The sequence below is a fragment of the Schistocerca cancellata genome, chromosome 4 (genome assembly GCF_023864275.1).
Source record: "Schistocerca cancellata isolate TAMUIC-IGC-003103 chromosome 4, iqSchCanc2.1, whole genome shotgun sequence".
NCBI classification, from domain to species: domain Eukaryota; kingdom Metazoa; phylum Arthropoda; class Insecta; order Orthoptera; family Acrididae; genus Schistocerca; species Schistocerca cancellata.
Genome location: NC_064629.1, coordinates 111,975,871 through 111,994,362, shown reverse-complemented (window position 1 = coordinate 111,994,362; position 18,492 = coordinate 111,975,871). Strand labels below are relative to the sequence as shown.

The window sequence follows — 18,492 nt, the reverse complement described above, 5'->3', positions numbered from 1 at the left end:
ACACCTGCAGAAAATAAGAGATAGGTTGCTGTTCATGCATAAGCTGTGAAAGTGTACCTGTCGACCTCTGTTTTAATTTTTTTTCAGTAATAAAATGAAAAAAAAACACTCAAACTGAATGGGGTAAAACAGCAATTACTCCACTATAGCTGCCACCAAGTTGAACTTTCTGTGGCATGACAAAAGTTGTCTCTCTTCAGTTGCGCCACTTAAAAACTGAGAGTTCACACATGCAACTGCAGAATGCCACTAGTCGTGGTGACACTTTTATTGTGTTTGTGAATCTGGCCTAACACACAGCACAAAACATATTCTTATTATCATACCCGACTGTACTAAAGACAACTTGGTGTTAGCAGCCGACCTTTGTATAGAAGATGAAAAACTGGCAACCTACCATTTTGTTCCATACCTAGCGAGCAACTTTGTAGAGAATTCAATTGGGCCTGCTGTGACAGACGAGGTGAGAACTGATTTAGATCAGTATCCGAATTCTCCTCCACTAATAGCTCCTTGTTTACAATGTCTTTATCTTCATTTGTCACTGGTAAAAAGTTCTAATCATCATTGGAGTCAATTTACGATTCAACATTGGAATTATCCAAGAGGCAACATTTCTTCATCGGAATGTCCATGTTGACAAGACATTTTCGAAAATGTCTTTAGACACCAAAGAATATTACCTGAACTGCACAATATAAACTGTCAGATTGGCATTGACATGTGCACATGCCAAGATGTAACAATGAGCAACAACAACTCTGCACGATTGCTAATTGTTGCCATTTCACTGTTGGGTTAGCTACATACATTCAGAAGAGAAATTACAATGGTCTCAAATTGATCCCTTCCTCTGTTCTAGGTATATCAAATGAAATGTCTAAGAAATTATAAATGTTTCATAAATCCTAAGACATCAGCATAAAGAAACGAAAAGACTTGGAGAAGTCATATTATTTATGGGACACAGAGAAAAAAAACTGGATATGAAATTATGAGCCCATCTGCCGTCCTTGATGAGTGCAGTGAAAATCAAACAAAGTTATAAATATCTCTCAGACCTAAGAGGAACAATACACAAACACAATGAACAAGATTTAAAATACAATACTGACATAGAGGTGGTCATCAAAAGTAACAACATGAAAGACAAATAAAAACTATGCAGAGTAACTGCTGATAAAAGCTAACATGACAAATACATTAAAAAAGGAACAAGTTTTCAGTGTCTGAGAGACCGCTTAATAATACCGGGTGGTTCAGGTGCTCAGTAAAATGTTAAAATCTCCAACCAAGTATTTTGGGAAGGAGCCCAAGACAACACACAAAATCTTTTCACCTACACCATACTAGGCTCACTGCCATTTAAAATACTGGCTGGAACTTGGGGAATACTGAGACTGGCCTCCAGTCAGAGAACATAACACACAAATTTTATAGTGTACTGATACCCATGATCCACACATTTCACAGACTGTTGGGTCTTCCTGCTATAGAAGAAACCGATGTACCAAGAGATCATGTTATACTCTCAAACATTTCAGGCTTACTTCTTCTGATTGTTATGGCCAGAAGGATTTAAGCCACAGATGCTCTGTAGATTTCACAGATGGCAGCTTATTTAACCCCTCAACTCTGGCCACTGAGCCACCAACATAAACTCCTCGTCACATGCAGAAAAGAAAGGGGGAGGGGGAAGGGGGGGAGGGAGGAGGAGAACAATGTGGAGGTCAGAGAGAGCAAGTCCCCATCAGCATTCACATCATCAGAAAGTTCACTTACCTGAACTTCCCATATGCTCTTGTAGTGAACAGAATATTATCTCTTCCTACTTCTGAAAGAGAAGGAGTGGGCCCTGGATATACCGGACCATCCTGTCTGGAGAGTAAACATGTCCAGTGCCAAGAAGAACAATTATGGAATTGGAGAAGATGAGGAATTTCTTACTACAATCTCACCTCATCTGTTCCAATTCCCTCAGGATAACTAACAATGCTGATTAGTAGAGAAAATATTGTTCTGAGAACCGTACCTTCAGAACACATTCGAGGAACCTGACTGAGAAACTGAAACAGTACTCATGCTCAGACCTGTCAATGTAAACACAAAATCAGCATGTCAACTGAAACCCCACAAAATGTATTTAAAAACGTAATATGAGGTACAAGCCTTACTACAATTTATTATAAAATTAACTTGGGCCTCCTTAATAAATAAGAGCAATTGCTACTCCAACCCTGGGATCAGATCTCAATTCCATTAATTTGTACACTCTCGAGGCACTCCTTCAAACAGTCTTCTCGCCTGTGGACAGATGTCAATCAAATGTTTTGGTGGTGATCCAGTTACGGAGACAGATGGTGATGATTTTGGAACAAGCAACACCCCATAGGCTTTTTCCAGATCAAATAATAGACCTTTGTCCACATAGAAAATCCTGTTGAATGGTCACTTCCATTTGAGTCAGGTTACCAAGAGTGGAGTGGAACCTCCTCAACCCACTCAGGAAGTGACTTAGTAGTGACAATGTTTCACAAACCCACATTAGCCAACTGAGCTACCCAGGCATGAGTCGCAGCCCCCCATCACAGGCCTTTTGTACTGGTGGAAGTGAAATTGTAATGGTGGGTCATGAGTCACACCCAGATAGCTTTACCAATTGTTTTCATTTTTGGTGGTCTCCTACCAAAAAGGCTGCTTAAGATCAAAATAAATTTATCCCGATCCATTGTGACATGGTGGTACAGCAACCTTATAATGTGATTAATATTAAAAAAGCAATCCCAGGTTACACAGTGTTCTTTATGGGTTCAGAAACAAAATGTTTCACCCAGTTAGGGCATTAGTTTATCTAGTGGTGCAATGAGGGTCATCAGTCATAGCAGCGTAGATGAAGACCACACCCATGAACTGTAAACATGACCCCAGAACAAAGTGATGGGGGCCAAACTGTGCTCAAACTGTGGTACAAACAGTGACTGTGTATACACTGTGTGAGTGTGGATTGGTCCCCAGCACTTTGTTCTGGGGTCACGTTTTCAGTTTACAAGTGTGGTCTTAGTCTACACTGCTATGACTGATGACCCACATTGCACGAGATAACTTGATGATGCTATAATCGGATGAAATGTGTTGTTTTTGAACAAATAAAGAACACTGTGCAACCTGGGACTGTTTTTCAGTATTAATCATAATAAATGTATATACTAGTGCATTGGTAATTCAATATTGGTAATCTTAGTTCACATACAAAACCTACAGAACATTTGTAACTAACGACGTTCTATACTGGATAACGATCAACAAAATATTTTTGGGTTACTCTTTCTCGGGAATCGTAGCAACAAATGAAGTAATCATACAAGATTCTTCTAAATAGTTTCTACCTTCCTTTCATTCACTCTTTTTTCCACTTTCTTAATTTGTGCAGCCTCAAGCATACCCTGGGCCAATATTGCTGATTGTAATTCTTTTTTTGTGGTCTGCAGTTTAGCGGAAGCTTGAAAGAGAAGTTCTTCTCATGCCTCCTTACATAGTTTGCGTTCATTTTTCTTTTCTTTCAAAGCAGCTGTCTCATATTCAATTGACTTTTTCTTCACTTTATTTATCTTTTCAATCTCCTCTTCAAGAAGCATTTGGTTTGTTCCTCTTTTCACTTTTCTTCTAATTCAAGTTTTCTTTGCCTTTTTAAATTCTTCCTTATAAGCAGTATAACTTGCATGTGTTTGCTGTCCATTCCTAATGAGCTGTGTGTCAATGGTCACAGAGAGAAAATGGGGGTATTAAGCCAAAGCATCCCACACATTCAAAACATTGTTCCAAATGGTTTCCACCACCACTGTGTGTGCTTCGAAATGGAATATCTTCTCTCTATGTCCACATTTCCATGGTACAATGTAAGAGAAGCCTTAAAAAGTATCGGTAAATTTGAATACTTAAACTGTATGGATGAGGAGCCTGTTTTTGAGATGTGCTGCTACCAGCAATTGTCAATATCTTTGTTATCTAAAGCTGGGTGATCTGTTGCAAACTGTAGAACATTCCACTTGTCTCATAAGTAATCTTTCCATGCATCAAATGGCATCATTTTTGCAGCCTTTAATGTGTCACTGTCACTGCAGCTTCTGCTTTTTTATTATTTCTCTGGGATCTAAAACCTAAAACTTTTCAGTGGGGCACTTGATAAGCATGTCTTTTCCATCATATGTTTGCAAGCTGTGATGTAATGTTTTTGGGTGTTCTTTGAATAACACAACTTATCATGTTCTTCCAGTTTGCCAAGCTTTACGGTTACATGCTTGCTAACAACTAGTTGTTCAAAAAGAAGCATATCATACAATGCAAAGAGTTCATTACAAAGAACTTCAGAAACACACTCAATCTTTCACAAAGCAGAAACCTTCAAAACATGAGCCAAAAAGACCCGAAGTATGTTTTATTTCTGTATGCATCTTGTGAATCAAAGGTGTTTGGCTTTGAAAACATTGTGTGAACCGCATAGTTCTGCAGATGAAATTATGAAATGAAATTCTGCATTCACTGAAGGTTTTTCTTTATTTTTATTTTTTTATTATTTATTTTTTATTTTTTTATATAGCAATGACACTGTAGGATATGGACTAAACAGTAGGAGTATTCATTTTTGGAGGTATGCACTTAAGAAAGTAGTACTTAATACCATTCCACTGTTCCAAAATCCTGTTGGCTAAATGTCATAAAGTAAGCCACCTTGTGGTCGTATGCCTCAAAACTTTGTTATGTGGTATGTTAAACCTGAAACTGAATTCTTTCAAATTCTTCTTGGTGAATAGGCCACCTGCCAAAATAATGTTGAATACTGATCAGATATTCATATTCTTCTTCACCTAATCACTCCAAAGCCTTTACAAAAGCATTATGAATTGTATGGATCTCACAAGTTCTGATGTTCATAAGTTGTCTACCTCGGATCTCCTGGACATCACTATCTAAAAGCCTGAACACTTTTTTTTATTGACATTAGGTTTATATGAACCCAGCATGAGACATTTATTTAGTGACAAGTTGGCTTCAGAAAGTGCTTCACATAGTTTCTTATGTAATGTTTCACTATCTGCTTTGCCAATAAATAAAGTTATACACCATTTACTCTCTGAACAAAATGTAATGATTGTTGGCAATTATTTTTTATCTTTAACATTGAATTCAATGTGTAATATGCTGAATGTGCTGCCTCTACCCTGAAATATAGTGCTAATCCAGCAATTATTAGGTGTTTCATTTTCTTAAAAGAAAGTGAAAAATGCTCAGGAACACCATTAGGAAACATCATCTTAAAAATGTTACAAATATCATTTAACAAATCCATAAAGTAACTGAGAACAACTGATTTCCTTGTCCAAATTGATCCAATGGTGGTGGAACTTTACAAATTGTCTGAAAACATTTTGTCTCAAAGTTAATATAGCAAGAAAACAAACTACAAAATAGTCCACTTTCACTAATCCCCCCATGCAGAGACTTACCTTATCAAACTATATGTCTCTTTAAGCCAGCCACTATGGAATTTGCATTTACTCATTTTGAAAAGTTTATTTTCAAGCTGTATCTGCTAGTAACAACAGTTGCGCAAAACATTTAAAAAAAATAAAATAAAATCGAAAGGAAACAAACTATCTCAATTTTCAGAACATCCTCCCTGTTAGATTTTAACTACTTTTGTCATAGGAGCATTGCCGAATGTTAATTGTTAAATGAACGAACATGAATTCAGAAACTTGGAAACAAAAGTAAACAACTTATTTTCTTCCTGTTATTGTTGTTTTCAGTGTTGTGGTTATGGTCTTCATTTTGAAGACTGGTTTGATGCAGCTCCCCATGCTACTCTATTCTGTGCAAGCCTCATCATCTCCAAATAATGTACTGCAACCTACATCTTTCTGAATCTGCTTACTCTATTCATCTCTTGGTTTGCCTAATATGATTTTTATCCCCCTCACTTCCCTCCAGTACTAAATTGGTGATCCCCTGACGTCTCAAAATGTTCCTGTCAACCAATCCCTTCTTTTCATCAAATTGTGCCACAAATTTCTTGTTTCCCCAGTTTTATTCAGTACTTCCTCATTATCTATATGATTGACCCATTTATTCTTCAGAAAAGACTTCATAACACTTAAATCTGTATTTGATGTTAACAGATTTCTCTTATTCAGAAATGATTTTCTTGCCGTTGACAGTCTACATTTTATATCCTCTCTACTTCAGCCATCAGCAGTTGTTTTGCTGCCCAAATAGCAAACCTCATCTACTACTTTAAGTGACTTTTGTTTCCTAATCTGATTCCTTTTGCATCACCTGATTTAATTCAACAACTTTCCTTGTTTTGCTTTCGTTTATGTTCATATTATACCCACCTTTCATTCCGCTGAACTACTCTTTTAAGTCCTTTGCTGTCTCTGACAGCATCACAATGTCATTGGCAAACCTCAAAGTCTTTATCTCTTCTCCCTGACCTTTATTTTCTTTTTCTTCCAATTTTTGTTTGATTTCCTGTACTGACAGCTCAATGTACAGATTGAATTACATTGTGGATAAGCTACAGCCTTGTCTCACTCACTTCTCAATCACTGCTTTCTTTTCATGCACTCTCAACTCGTACAGCTGCCAGCTGGTTTCTGTACAAGTTGTAAATAGCCTTTTGCTCCCTGTATTTATCCCTGCTACCTCCAGTATTTCAAAGAGAGCATTCCAGTCAACACTGTCAAAAGCTTTCTCTGAGTCTACAAATGCTATAAACGTTATTTTGCCTTTCCTTAACCTGTCTTCTAAGTCATAGGGTCAGTATTGCCTCGCGTGTTCCTGTATTCCTCCGGAATCCAAACTGATCTTCCCCGAGGTTCGATTGTACCAGTTTTCCCTTCTTCTGTTTTATTATTTTGTAGCCATGACTTATGAAACAGACAGTTCAGTAATTTTCACACCTGTCAGCAATTGAATTATTTGGAATTGGAATTGCTAAATTATTCTTAAAGTCTGACGGTATTCCTCATGTCTCATAGATCTTGCACACAAGATGGAAGAGTTCTGTAATGTGTGGCTCTCCCAAGGCTATCAGTAACTCTGATGTAATATCGTCTACTCCTGGGGCCTTGTTTTGGCTTAGATCACTCAGAGCTCTGCCAAATTCTTCTAGCAGTATCGTATCTCCCATGTCACCTCCATCTACGTCCATTTCCCTTTCTATAAGATTACTTTCAAGTTTATCTCCCTTGTATAGATACTCTATATACTCCTTCCATCTTTCAGCTTCCCTTCTTTGCTTAGGACGGGTTTACCACCTGAGCTCTTGATATTCATACAGCTGCTTCTCTTTTTTCCTGTAGGCGGTATCTATCTATCCTCTAGTAAAATATGCTTTTAAATCCTTACTTTTTCTCCTAGCCATTCCTGCTTAGCAATTTTGCAATTCCTCTCAATTTCATTTTTTAAATGTTTGTATGCTCTTCTGCCAGCTTCATTTGCTGCATTTTTAAATTTTCTCCTTTCATCAATTACATTATTTTCTTCCTAAAAGAGCAAAAAAGGTGACAAAAATTTTAAAGGTGAAATTGTTTAAAAAATTATGGCTAAAGTGACTGACTCTTCACCCTGCATTGCAGGTTAGAGCACTGGTCGGTTAAACAGTTTTAATCTGGAAGTTTCAGCATAACCTGTGTTCGTCAATATGATTTCCTCACTTTTTGTGTGGGACTCACAATTACTCCAGAGGCAGGTAGTGTAATATGTGTACTGACAACTCTTAAACAGAGAGAGAAATGAGAGTTCCATGGTAAGTGGAGCAAGGGTCTCACTCTCAATAGGCTAGTATTGGTGGCAGGACACGAAAAACGCTGTGACATTAACATGGGCACGAAAGACGCCAGCCACTGCTTGCAGTGTTATGGTTAATGGCCCACGGGAAGAGTGGTATGTGTACTTGATGAAAACTGCCCACCTTTCACCCCACCATTCGTAAGCATTGTCTTTCCTGTGGAGGATGTAGCCTTCAAGTACAGGACCATCAGTATGTTTAAAATCATGGCTGACTAAAAATAGTAGATCTGTTCCACATAAGTTTACTAGTTTGTTTGTATGTGTGATTCAGAACTTTTGCATGGACTGGTTCGTTATTGGTGTGTGTTATCTTCAGATGCTGAAGTGAAGATTATAAAGTCACAGTTCTATTACTCGTAAGTGTTTCCTAACTGCTAGTATATGTAGTAACCGTAATTTCTAAATGATCACAGTTAAAGAGAACTTTCAAGGCTCTCTCAGATTATAGGTTATGGTGTCAGTTATTGTATAAATTAACTAAATGTATGCATATACTTTTGGAAAGTGTGTATATTTATTTTGTAATGAATATACTGAAAATATTTTTCTGATACAAAAAATTCCAAGGTGGTGGTGTGTTGCTGGCTGTAACAGTAATTACAAATCACAGAATGAAACAGTCAGCCCATTTCCTTTATCCAGTGGTGAAAACTAAAGCAAAGAGGCTGAGAAAATGCCCACTGACTTAGAGAAGCCTATAATACGCAAAAAGAACTTTAGTGAAGGGTAAATAGTAAAAATGGAACAGCTTTAAGTTGATGAAAAGGCAAAGACATTTGTAAGAACTTATCCAAATCTGAAACCAGAAGCAGTGCCATCAATTTTCCCTAATTTGCAATGGTGCCTGACAACAGCTAGGCCATCTTGTGGACAGTTATGTGAAGCAGAAAGTGACTATTTTGAAAAAAAGCAGTGGTAAGAAACTTAGAAGATTATAGGAAGTACAAAGTGCAGAATGCTACTAATAATTTGGAAAACATAAGCAAATAATTTTCAAGTGTTATCCATAACAAGAGACTGTGGCATTGTATTAAGGGTGAACAAAAACAGTGTTGTGTTTTACTGATACTACTGATGAACTACCCAACATTAACTTAAGATTTATCTGCATGTCCTCTTTTCCTTGAGAATGTATAAAATTCCCCAGCATAAAGTGCCCAACAGTTGTGTGATAGTAAAATCTCTGCATGCCTTGGATAATCTAATTAAATATTTTGTGTCAGTAGTGTCTAAAGAAGACATCACAAACATGAATTTTGATTCAACACATAGTGAACATGTTAGAAGAGCTTTTTAAGGTGATAGATGTTCACATCAGCAAATGATAATGGAACAAATCCACTTTTTAACTAAAAATGACAACAGTCGCAGACGGGAACACATTATTATTGGCAGCTACACTTTACGTAAAGTCACCATCAGCATACGCTGATGTACACAAGAGTGGTTGTCCATATTTGCCACAGCCATGCAATGTAAGAAAGCTAATAGCTAAGCTTGCTTTAAATAATTTAAGAGTAGATGGTTGTACAGAGTACACGAAGATTAAAAAGAAATGTTGAAAGATCATAAACTTGAGGTAAATGTGCTCCTGGATGAAATTTACACTGAGCCTCGTTTGATCTTTAGAGGAAATACATCAAAACTGATGATAATAATGTAGCTAAAACAACTCAAGTTTTCACAATATCATGTGTTTTTTCAAAATTTAAGGATATTGTGACTATTATATCTCTTAACAATTTAAATGCTCCACAAGGACAGTTTAGTTGTGACAACTAAAAAGACACTATTATACTGTATGTAATTAATGTAGTAGAGAAAGTTGGATTCACTGTGCTAGCTTCAGTATCAGATAATGTAGTAAATCGGAAAGTTTATGAACTACTTACTCCTAATTGTGTACTGCAGCTTTGTACTGTACATCCTGTTGATAGCTGACTATGAAAATAAAGAGAATAAAATTTCCCATGAAATAGGTCTGACAAGTGATGTTTTTCATAAGATCAACCATTTGCAGCATAGTGCATGTTGAAGTTAGTGTGATTCCAAAGCTGAGGAGTTGGTCATCTTGGTCCTCTCAGGATCTACCCCCGTGTACTTACCATACTTTGTTGCACAGCTGTTTCTGACTTCCATCCTCCAGTAGTACAGTAATGTTAATGGAGTGGTTGGTACTTGATACTTGCTGTGGTGGAGGGGTACAATGTATGCAAGATGCCGATGACCTACCCTCCTGGTAGGAGGAAGGCTGGTCCTAAGTGTTGGTCTTCTGCACTGGCAGTGGCGCCAAGTCCTTTAAGTGTTGATGAATTGGGTACATAGGATCATATCTTTAGATGTATGAAACATAATTTTGCACTCTGTGAGCTGAGTCAGAATAAAAGCTGTCATCATCTGCAGCTCACTATTAACCCTCTTCCCAATACTCCTTGTGTCTAGGACATTGCTCTCCCATTCTTCCTTCAGTTTACGCATTTCTGTATCCATAAACCTGTATGCCACAATCCCTTGTTAGACTATTGAGCAACTCAGTGACAACTAGATATTTCCACGGCCACTTGGAATTTAATTATAATGTTGCCTGATGTGAGATAGAGGTCTTTATTAGCAAAGTCCTGTTTCTTAGCCTTTTCACTGACCTCCAGCCATCCCAGAAAATGCCTTCTGAATATAAGAGGGTGACAGCTTTTTGAAACCTCTTGTCTCTTTTGAATTAAAAACATTTCTGCAATTTGAGCTCTGCTCCATTACTTGTGTCCTATATTGCTTTGATTCGCCTGTACACTAAATCACAATTTCTTTAGTTAGAATGGGCGTGAGTGCTCACCAGTGGTATACTTGATTTGCCGAGTGATTTTTTTTCTTTTAATGACTATTGGGATCCATAGAAGTACCTCAAGCAGTTATGGTAATAAAGAGTCCACCCAGACAGAATCCTGATAGCAGCAATGGAAAGTTCTGGTTGGAATAATACATGAAATAAAGGGAATGTCACCACTCTCTGTAGCTGAAAAATGTGTGGTGCTTAGAAACATGCAACAAAAAACAGGCTTGTCATGGCCACAGGCATGGGCATTTGGGGGCCGCTGTCGCCGTCGCCGTCTCTCTCTCTCTCTCTCTCTCTCTCTCTCTCTCTCTCTCTCTAAGAGCTTTAAAGCAAGAATAAATATCTTTTTCTGTTACGTGTTTCTATTCACCCCACATCACACAGTTCCAGACAACTGGTTCCCTTGTCCTTATTTTATGTCTTATATGGGGTGAATCACCTAAAACTTGCACTGGAGATGTTGTGGAAATGGAAAGTGCTATTGATGTGTGCCTTACACAAAGTGGACAGGTATTCAGGGCCTCATTTTGTTAGCCAATCAATGGATTGCAGTAATACTTTTATCTAGAACAATGCCTATTGACATTTACAAACTAAAAGTAGGGTAAATTAGAATGTCAGTAGTATTTGTTGCAGGATTCAAGTGCAAGCCATTTACGAGATATTTTATTTTGAAAAGTTCCCACACCAACACTTACACAATACCTGTGGTAGAACACTAAAGAACCACATAAGTGTATACATTAGGTATGTTGATTTTGACCAGTAACAAGGCAACTGACCATCACAGGTTGCGTTCAAAATGACCGTCAGCAGTGGCAATACATGCTTTCAGAAGGGTATGGGAGAACTGCTGCACATGTGCTAGCATTTCAGTGGAAATGTCCACACAGGCTGCAGTAATAAAGTGTTGTTATGACTGGGTATACTCGATATGTCCTCGTAGACAGAGTCTTTCAGCTTTCCCCCATAAAAAATACAGGCATCAAATCTGGGGAATGTGCCAGTCACGTACAAGTCCTCTGTGCCAAATCCAACAATTTCAAAACAGTTCTCATGCTGCTGTACTTCATGCACTATGGTCTGGACAGTCATCATGTTGTACCACAACTTCTACCTAGTCTAGCATCTGTGGAAGATGGTCCATTAGGAGGCTGCAGTACTTGTTTGTGTTCAGTGTTCCACCTATGAAATATGGGCCTATGAGCTGACGGTTCACCATCCCACACCACAAATTTACACTCCATGGACTGGCATTCCACCTGATGAAGCCAACGAGGACTGTCAACAGACCAATAATGCAAGTTTCGGCAGTTTACCTGGCCACGGTTGGTAAATGTGGTTTCATCACTAAACAAGATACACTATCATCTGGAGTATCCTGTCTTAATGCCGATATACAGAATTTAATATGATTCTCATAATCATTTCCATGCAACTCTTGATACAGAGACATGTGATAGACATGGAACTTATGTCAATGGAGAATGTGTACAACACTTGCCTGAATCATATCACTTTCTCATGCAATTGCTCGGGAGCTAACATGAGGATTAACTGCAACAGCAGCAAGAACATTAATTTCCTCCTCTTCTGTCACCACTTGTTCCTTCCTGTTATGTTGCCTGAGTGTTACACTACAACTTTCATGTAACTGATTAAAGAGGTTGATAAATAACTGCCAAAATGGTTGATGTCTATTGGGATATCTTGCCGTATACAATACACAAGAATGAATTGCATTATTCCTACACTCTCCATACACTAGGAGCATGTCAGCTTTTTCTGCATTGGTACATCTCATCATCCAGTCACAACCTACTATTTGAACTGTTCCAAGTCACAATGCACTCAAGGAACACACAATTGCACTGTAAGCAAACATAACAACATTGTACCTAGCAACTACGCAGGATGAATGGCACAAACAAGTGTTGGTGTGGGAACTTTTCAAAATGTGGTTTCTCATAAATGACTCGCACTAGAATCCTGCAACAAACACCACTGACATTCTAATTTACCTACATCTAGTCTGTTAATGTCAATAAGTATTGTTACAATTAAAAAAAGTGTATATTTGCACAAAAAATACATTTTCTAAGTATTATTACAATCTGTTTATTGGCTAACATTTCGAGCCCCTGACAACATTTTGTGGAAACCACACATGAATAGCACTTCTGACTTCTGCAAAATTTGTGGTGCAAGTTTTAGGTGATTCACCCTATATAAATGAAGTATGACAAATGCCTCAAGGGTGCCTGCTAAAAACTGTTATGCTTCAACAGTCATTCATTTCAACTGAACGCAGTTCACTTTGAGGTTGTGGTTATTCTTATACATATATTTTAAATCGAGGTTTGTACCATCCTCGCAATCTGTGATCTCTGTTTTGTGATACACCAAACAGTGGTTACTGAAGCATGCTCAGAATTTATGGTTACAGACGACTGGCAGCACTCACCAGCTCCCATCTCAATAACTATGAGTTCTCCAAACTTGTACTCAGCCAACAGAGACTGAGCTTTCCAAGGTGCTCACCATTTGGCACAGCCCAGGTGGTATGTATGGCTTTTCAAATGCTACAGGCCTTGTTAGCACCAGTCTGAACCCCATGCCTCCCCACAGAAACTCCCTACCATGGTTAGTAGCATTACAGAAAGATACTGTTTACTTATTAGTATGAAACCTTTTCACTGGCATATGTGGAACACAACGACTTAGTGTCTCATTAATGCTGGCACACAGTTCTCACATAATATGGAAAGCGCCACTGAGTGCAACATCCCCACCAAACAGCACCACATATTTATTTCATGAGATACATTTGAAATACCTGATACCAGCACACCAGTCTGCTGTACAGTGAACATGAACTATGTGTCACCATATCTTTCCCCTTTTTCTGCCTAAATACTAAATACCAGTGATGAAAAGTTCTTCCATTACCAGGATTTATAATGGGTTCCTCTGGATTGAGAAACACCACAGCTGTGTGCATTAGCAGCCATAGTTATCCAGGCAATTTATAAGATGATAAAGTAGATAATTTAACTCTGCAACACAATGACACAACTGAGAACAACAATGGGGCATTTCCTTTTTAGTTTGAATGAGTTAAGTTTTCCCGACCACAGTGTTGACCTGATCTGAAAGCACCAGAGTTTTATTTCTGAGACTTGTATTTTTTCATAATTTTTTATCCGTGATGGATACTACTACTGACAACTCAGTATATTAGTTTGGTATACATTCATAGTTTTCTGGTTTTGGTATTAATTCACTAATAATGAGCACCTTAGTACAATCCAGGACATTTGTATATTTATTTCTTGCAGTTCTAATGAATGACATCTATGCTCATTCAAATGCTATGAGTTACTCTCGATTCTGCTTACATAATTCGTAACAAATAAGAATGTTATTATATGGTTCAGTGATGAAATGGATAACAAACTATAGATCCAAAGCCCAAGATACAATCGTTACATCGCTCACAACTATTTTTTAATTACTTTTTGACTTTTTCATCTCCGGTAATGATCAGTCAACATGAAAAAAATCATAGTTGCACAATTGAAGGAAGGAAAGAAGATTATTGTTTAATACTTCAACACTGACCAGGTCATTAGAGATAGAGCAAAAGCATGGATCATGGAAAGAAATCAGCTCTGTTCTTTTCATTGGAACCATCAAGATTTGCCTTAAATGATTCATGAGAGTCCACATTTAACTGTAGGCCCCCTTATAAATGGCTGAGTAATAAAAACAAGAGCTGAAGGAAGACAAATTCATCTCACCTCCAATAGGACCACAACCGTACTGTGGTGTTAATATCAACTTCGAGGTTGAGGACACGGGTACCTTATAAATTAACTATGTGATACAACCCACAGTAAACATAACAGGAGTTTTATCTTCACAATAAATTAGATTTGTTTTCTGCCATCAAGAGGAAGATTCTCTGCCCTATATCACTGTGTCAAGGAGTCTGTTGATAGTGACACTATTATTTCTGTTATACACCTAGAGTGCACAGTGTTTTTGAAGAATATTTGCAGTTTCTTAAATTCTCTGCTATAATTTTTATTAAAGACCAGTTTTGGATTTACAGCACAATTTAGCTCTTGGTAATATACGAGATAAGAAAGGCTGTAACGAATGCCCTCATATTCAGTTCAAGTTTAGCTGTCTTCTTGAGCAGCTGTGCAATTTTTCTTCTGGGAATCATAGCTCTTTGCCACATGTTATTGCCTAACTCAAATGTACATATCCAATATATGCTGATGGAGTGCCACATATCCTTCATTTTGCGCTAAACCAATGTAACTGTATTTTACTTTGCACATGGGTCATTCTATGTGAAAGGACACACAATACCAAAAACCTGAAGTAACCAACTTTTCTACTGCAGAAGTTCCCTTCTCAGAATGAAGCAACTCATTTAAGAAAATACTAGATTACTTTTTTCCAAAGGTATTTCAATTTCATCATTGCAGAACTGTCCAGTAAAGGGAAATTACTGCTTGTAAGTTGACTGTCCTCATCAACTGCACTTTTGTTTCTCTATTGTTGCCATTTGCCACACTAGCTGTTCAAATGTTACAGAATTTTCAGTGAAATTCTGGAACAAATCAAGTGTGTTTTCCATGTGTAATGCATCAAAATAAAACAAAGATTCTCCGTCATACACGCAACACAAAACTTGATTTTTTTTTTAATATAAAACAGAAGCAGCACGGAGAAAAGCTAAAATCATTAGGCAAAACAAATAAAGCACCTGCACAAAAGGGCTCTTACAGCAGTAGTAGATTGCTAGGGATAACCATTGTTGAGGTGAAGAGAGGTTTGCCAAACAGCCCAAAGAAACATAAAACAGTGCTAGCAAAACTTGTTTGTTGATAAGGTGCCGGAACTTGTGAGACAGCTGAATCTATCTTGTAAATTCAAAAAGGGAGGTAAAAGTCTGAGTGGAGAAATGAACGCTGATGTAATACATTTTTATACAGTTTTATCTTCATGACGACATTAGCAGGACAGAAACAGGTAAAAAGGACAAAATTACTACAAAGAGTGCCCAAACTGCAAAGAAAGATGTGATACAGAAATGCATGATGATGATTATTATTATTTTATTGCTGAAGCATATGAAGAGTTTGTGAAGGAATAAAAGGAATATCCTGACTGTGTGAATAAAAAATCCAAGGTTTTGAGCTTTGCCCAACATTTGTATATCCTGTATACTCTACGCTCCATAACACATGTTTATGTAGGTACAATGCTAATATGCAGTTTTTGGTGGAACATATAGGAAGAGAAACAGAAGAATTTCCACAGAGGATAAAAGAATTAAGAGCCCTCCTTGTATGTGACCCTGGAAACTCCTGAGTCCTTGTCAGATAGATGTGATGAAAGATGCAACTGCAACCCTGCACAAAATATCTTCAGTGATTAAGAAACAATTTGTAATGACGTATAATAGTCTCAAAAACAACCGAATCTTCAGCATATCAAAATATTTTCTGATGGCTATGATGCACAGTGGGAAGATCCAGGAGGAAGCAGGGCTATTTTGTGGAAGCACTTTACACTGCCCAATCTTTCATATTTTCAGTCTGACTTTAATATTTCTGCTGACTGTAATTATTTTGCCACTTCACATGACAGTTGATTGCAAGGGGGGGGGGGGGGGGGAACTTTGAAAAGAACTATTTGATTAATGGTGAAATCACATCAAGACATAATAAACTCATCACATAAATTCTGGAAATGTGCAAAACAGAATTTAAAAGGTGTAGCGCTGCTTTTCACAACTGCAAAAGTAGTTATATCATCATTATCATTTCTGGATGGACACTGGAAAAATTACAACCAATTCATTCCTTCATGAAGTTCATTATGTGGCAACATCCAGTAAGGAATGAGTGTTGAAAGTATATGTAATCTCTCAACAGGACAAATCAATGACAGTTTGGTTGTGTCAGCAAGAAGAAGAAGAAGAAGAAAAAGAAGAAGAAGAAGAAGAAAAAGAAGAAGAAGAAGATGTGAAAAAACAGTCCTCCTCTAGCAAAGGAAATAGCAACATTAAACCAGGGGATTTTGTATTTGTTTCTTTAATTGCAGTGGGAAGATCCAGGAGGAAGCAGGGCTATTTTGTGCAAGCAAAGGAATATGAGAAAGAAACTAACCAAGTCTTCCTCAACTACATGCATCCCAGTGGGAAGCATTGGATTTGGCCAGTAAATGATGACAGGTCTTGCAAGGACTATCAGTAATTGTGAAGAAAGAACACTCCTAATTTGATAAATAATAGAGGCCAGTTTGTGTTTCAGGAACAAATGTACATCTGCACACCTGTTTTCTCCCCTTCGTGTTGCATATATTCAGGTGCATTATTGTTTTTATGTTAATTTCAAATGTTTCTCCCATTTCATACTACTGCATTACGTCTCTTCCTGCCACACACAAAACAGTCGCAGATGCAACATTTTCAAACTAAAATTTAAATGTGATTTACGTGTTTGAGAGAAATTTCTATTCTGGTGTTTTAAAAGTGAAAATGTAATTCATAGTAGAGCAGCATTTCACTGAAATATATGTCCGAGAGAAATTACTATTCTGATGTCTTAAAAGTGAATATGTAATTTATAATAAAACAGTGTTTCACTGATAGTGATGGACCAAGTGAATGGAATTTTAATAAAATCTCTACCTATCTGGAAAAGAAGTGTTCCCACTCATCACTTTTCATGCACACAACAAAAATTTTAATTTTGTTTACATTAACTGCTTCAAACTTCTAGACCAATTTACTTAAAATTCAGACTATTATAATGTAAGAAGCCAGAAATTTTAGGAAGTACAGTGTGCTACCTATGATGCTTTTTTCAAGTGTATTTGTTTTAAAATGTCACACACACAACCAAGGAATGACCTACATGTAATGTAACTTGCACTGATGTTCACTGTATGAAAATAAATGTTGCCTATCAATTTCGTTTCACCTTTAGAATTCTTGCTAACCACTTTAATGCGTCTACTACCATGCGCTCTAAGCCCCCATCCTCCAAATTTCAATCTATCTGTACCCATTACAATATATATTTGATCTATTTAGACTTACAAGCCTTCTTGATATCTTCTTCTGTTGCTTTGTAACGCAGTTTACTCAAGCCCAAAACAGCATAGTGGTCCTGTAACTGAAAAAAAAAACAACAATAAAAAGTCACTAATTATGAAAAACTTGTAAAAAGTGAAATCAAATTGCGTTAATACTTTGATATAAACTCAGTCATCTTCTACGACGACAAATTTTTATAACACAAGTGGATCACAGCATTCTAAAATTTATTAAGTGGGGTTCTTAATTCTTTTATTTGGACAATGGTGCCAGTGGAACAATGTCACAGAACAGATGATAATAAAACACACACAACAAAAAATGAGTTATTCAGCAAATTGAACTGAAGACCTGCTGAGAGTTGCAACATTGTCTTGTTTACACTTGAGACACAGAGAAGAGAGCCAGTATCAGCATACACTATTATCCTTACAAGTGGAGTGCTGTTTGCGTGTTAGCACCATGGCATAGCACACCAAATTTAGAGTGGCAGTATTGCTCGACAACACTCCTCGGAAACTTCCATTCTGCCAGCATTTAGTATATATATTAATCTTTTGTTTAAATCAATTACTGATCACTTTAATTCTTGTGCCTCATGCTTTTGTAAAAATTCTAGTTCAGTTTGCTATGTCACCTCGTTTGTACATGACAACTCTATTCTGACACATTTTAAAAACAATTTTCATAG

General features: G+C 37.3%; 1 protein-coding gene across 1 annotated transcript in view; it reads right to left on the bottom strand.

The window, feature by feature from the left end:
* LOC126184673 (dnaJ homolog subfamily C member 2) overlaps positions 1-18,492 on the bottom strand; it is a 187,341-nt gene that overhangs the window by 127,304 nt on the left and 41,545 nt on the right. Inside the window, exon 3 of the mRNA XM_049927157.1 lies at positions 17,805-17,880. Coding sequence (XP_049783114.1) covers positions 17,805-17,880 — 76 coding nt within the window. The remainder of the gene's footprint in view (positions 1-17,804; positions 17,881-18,492) is intronic.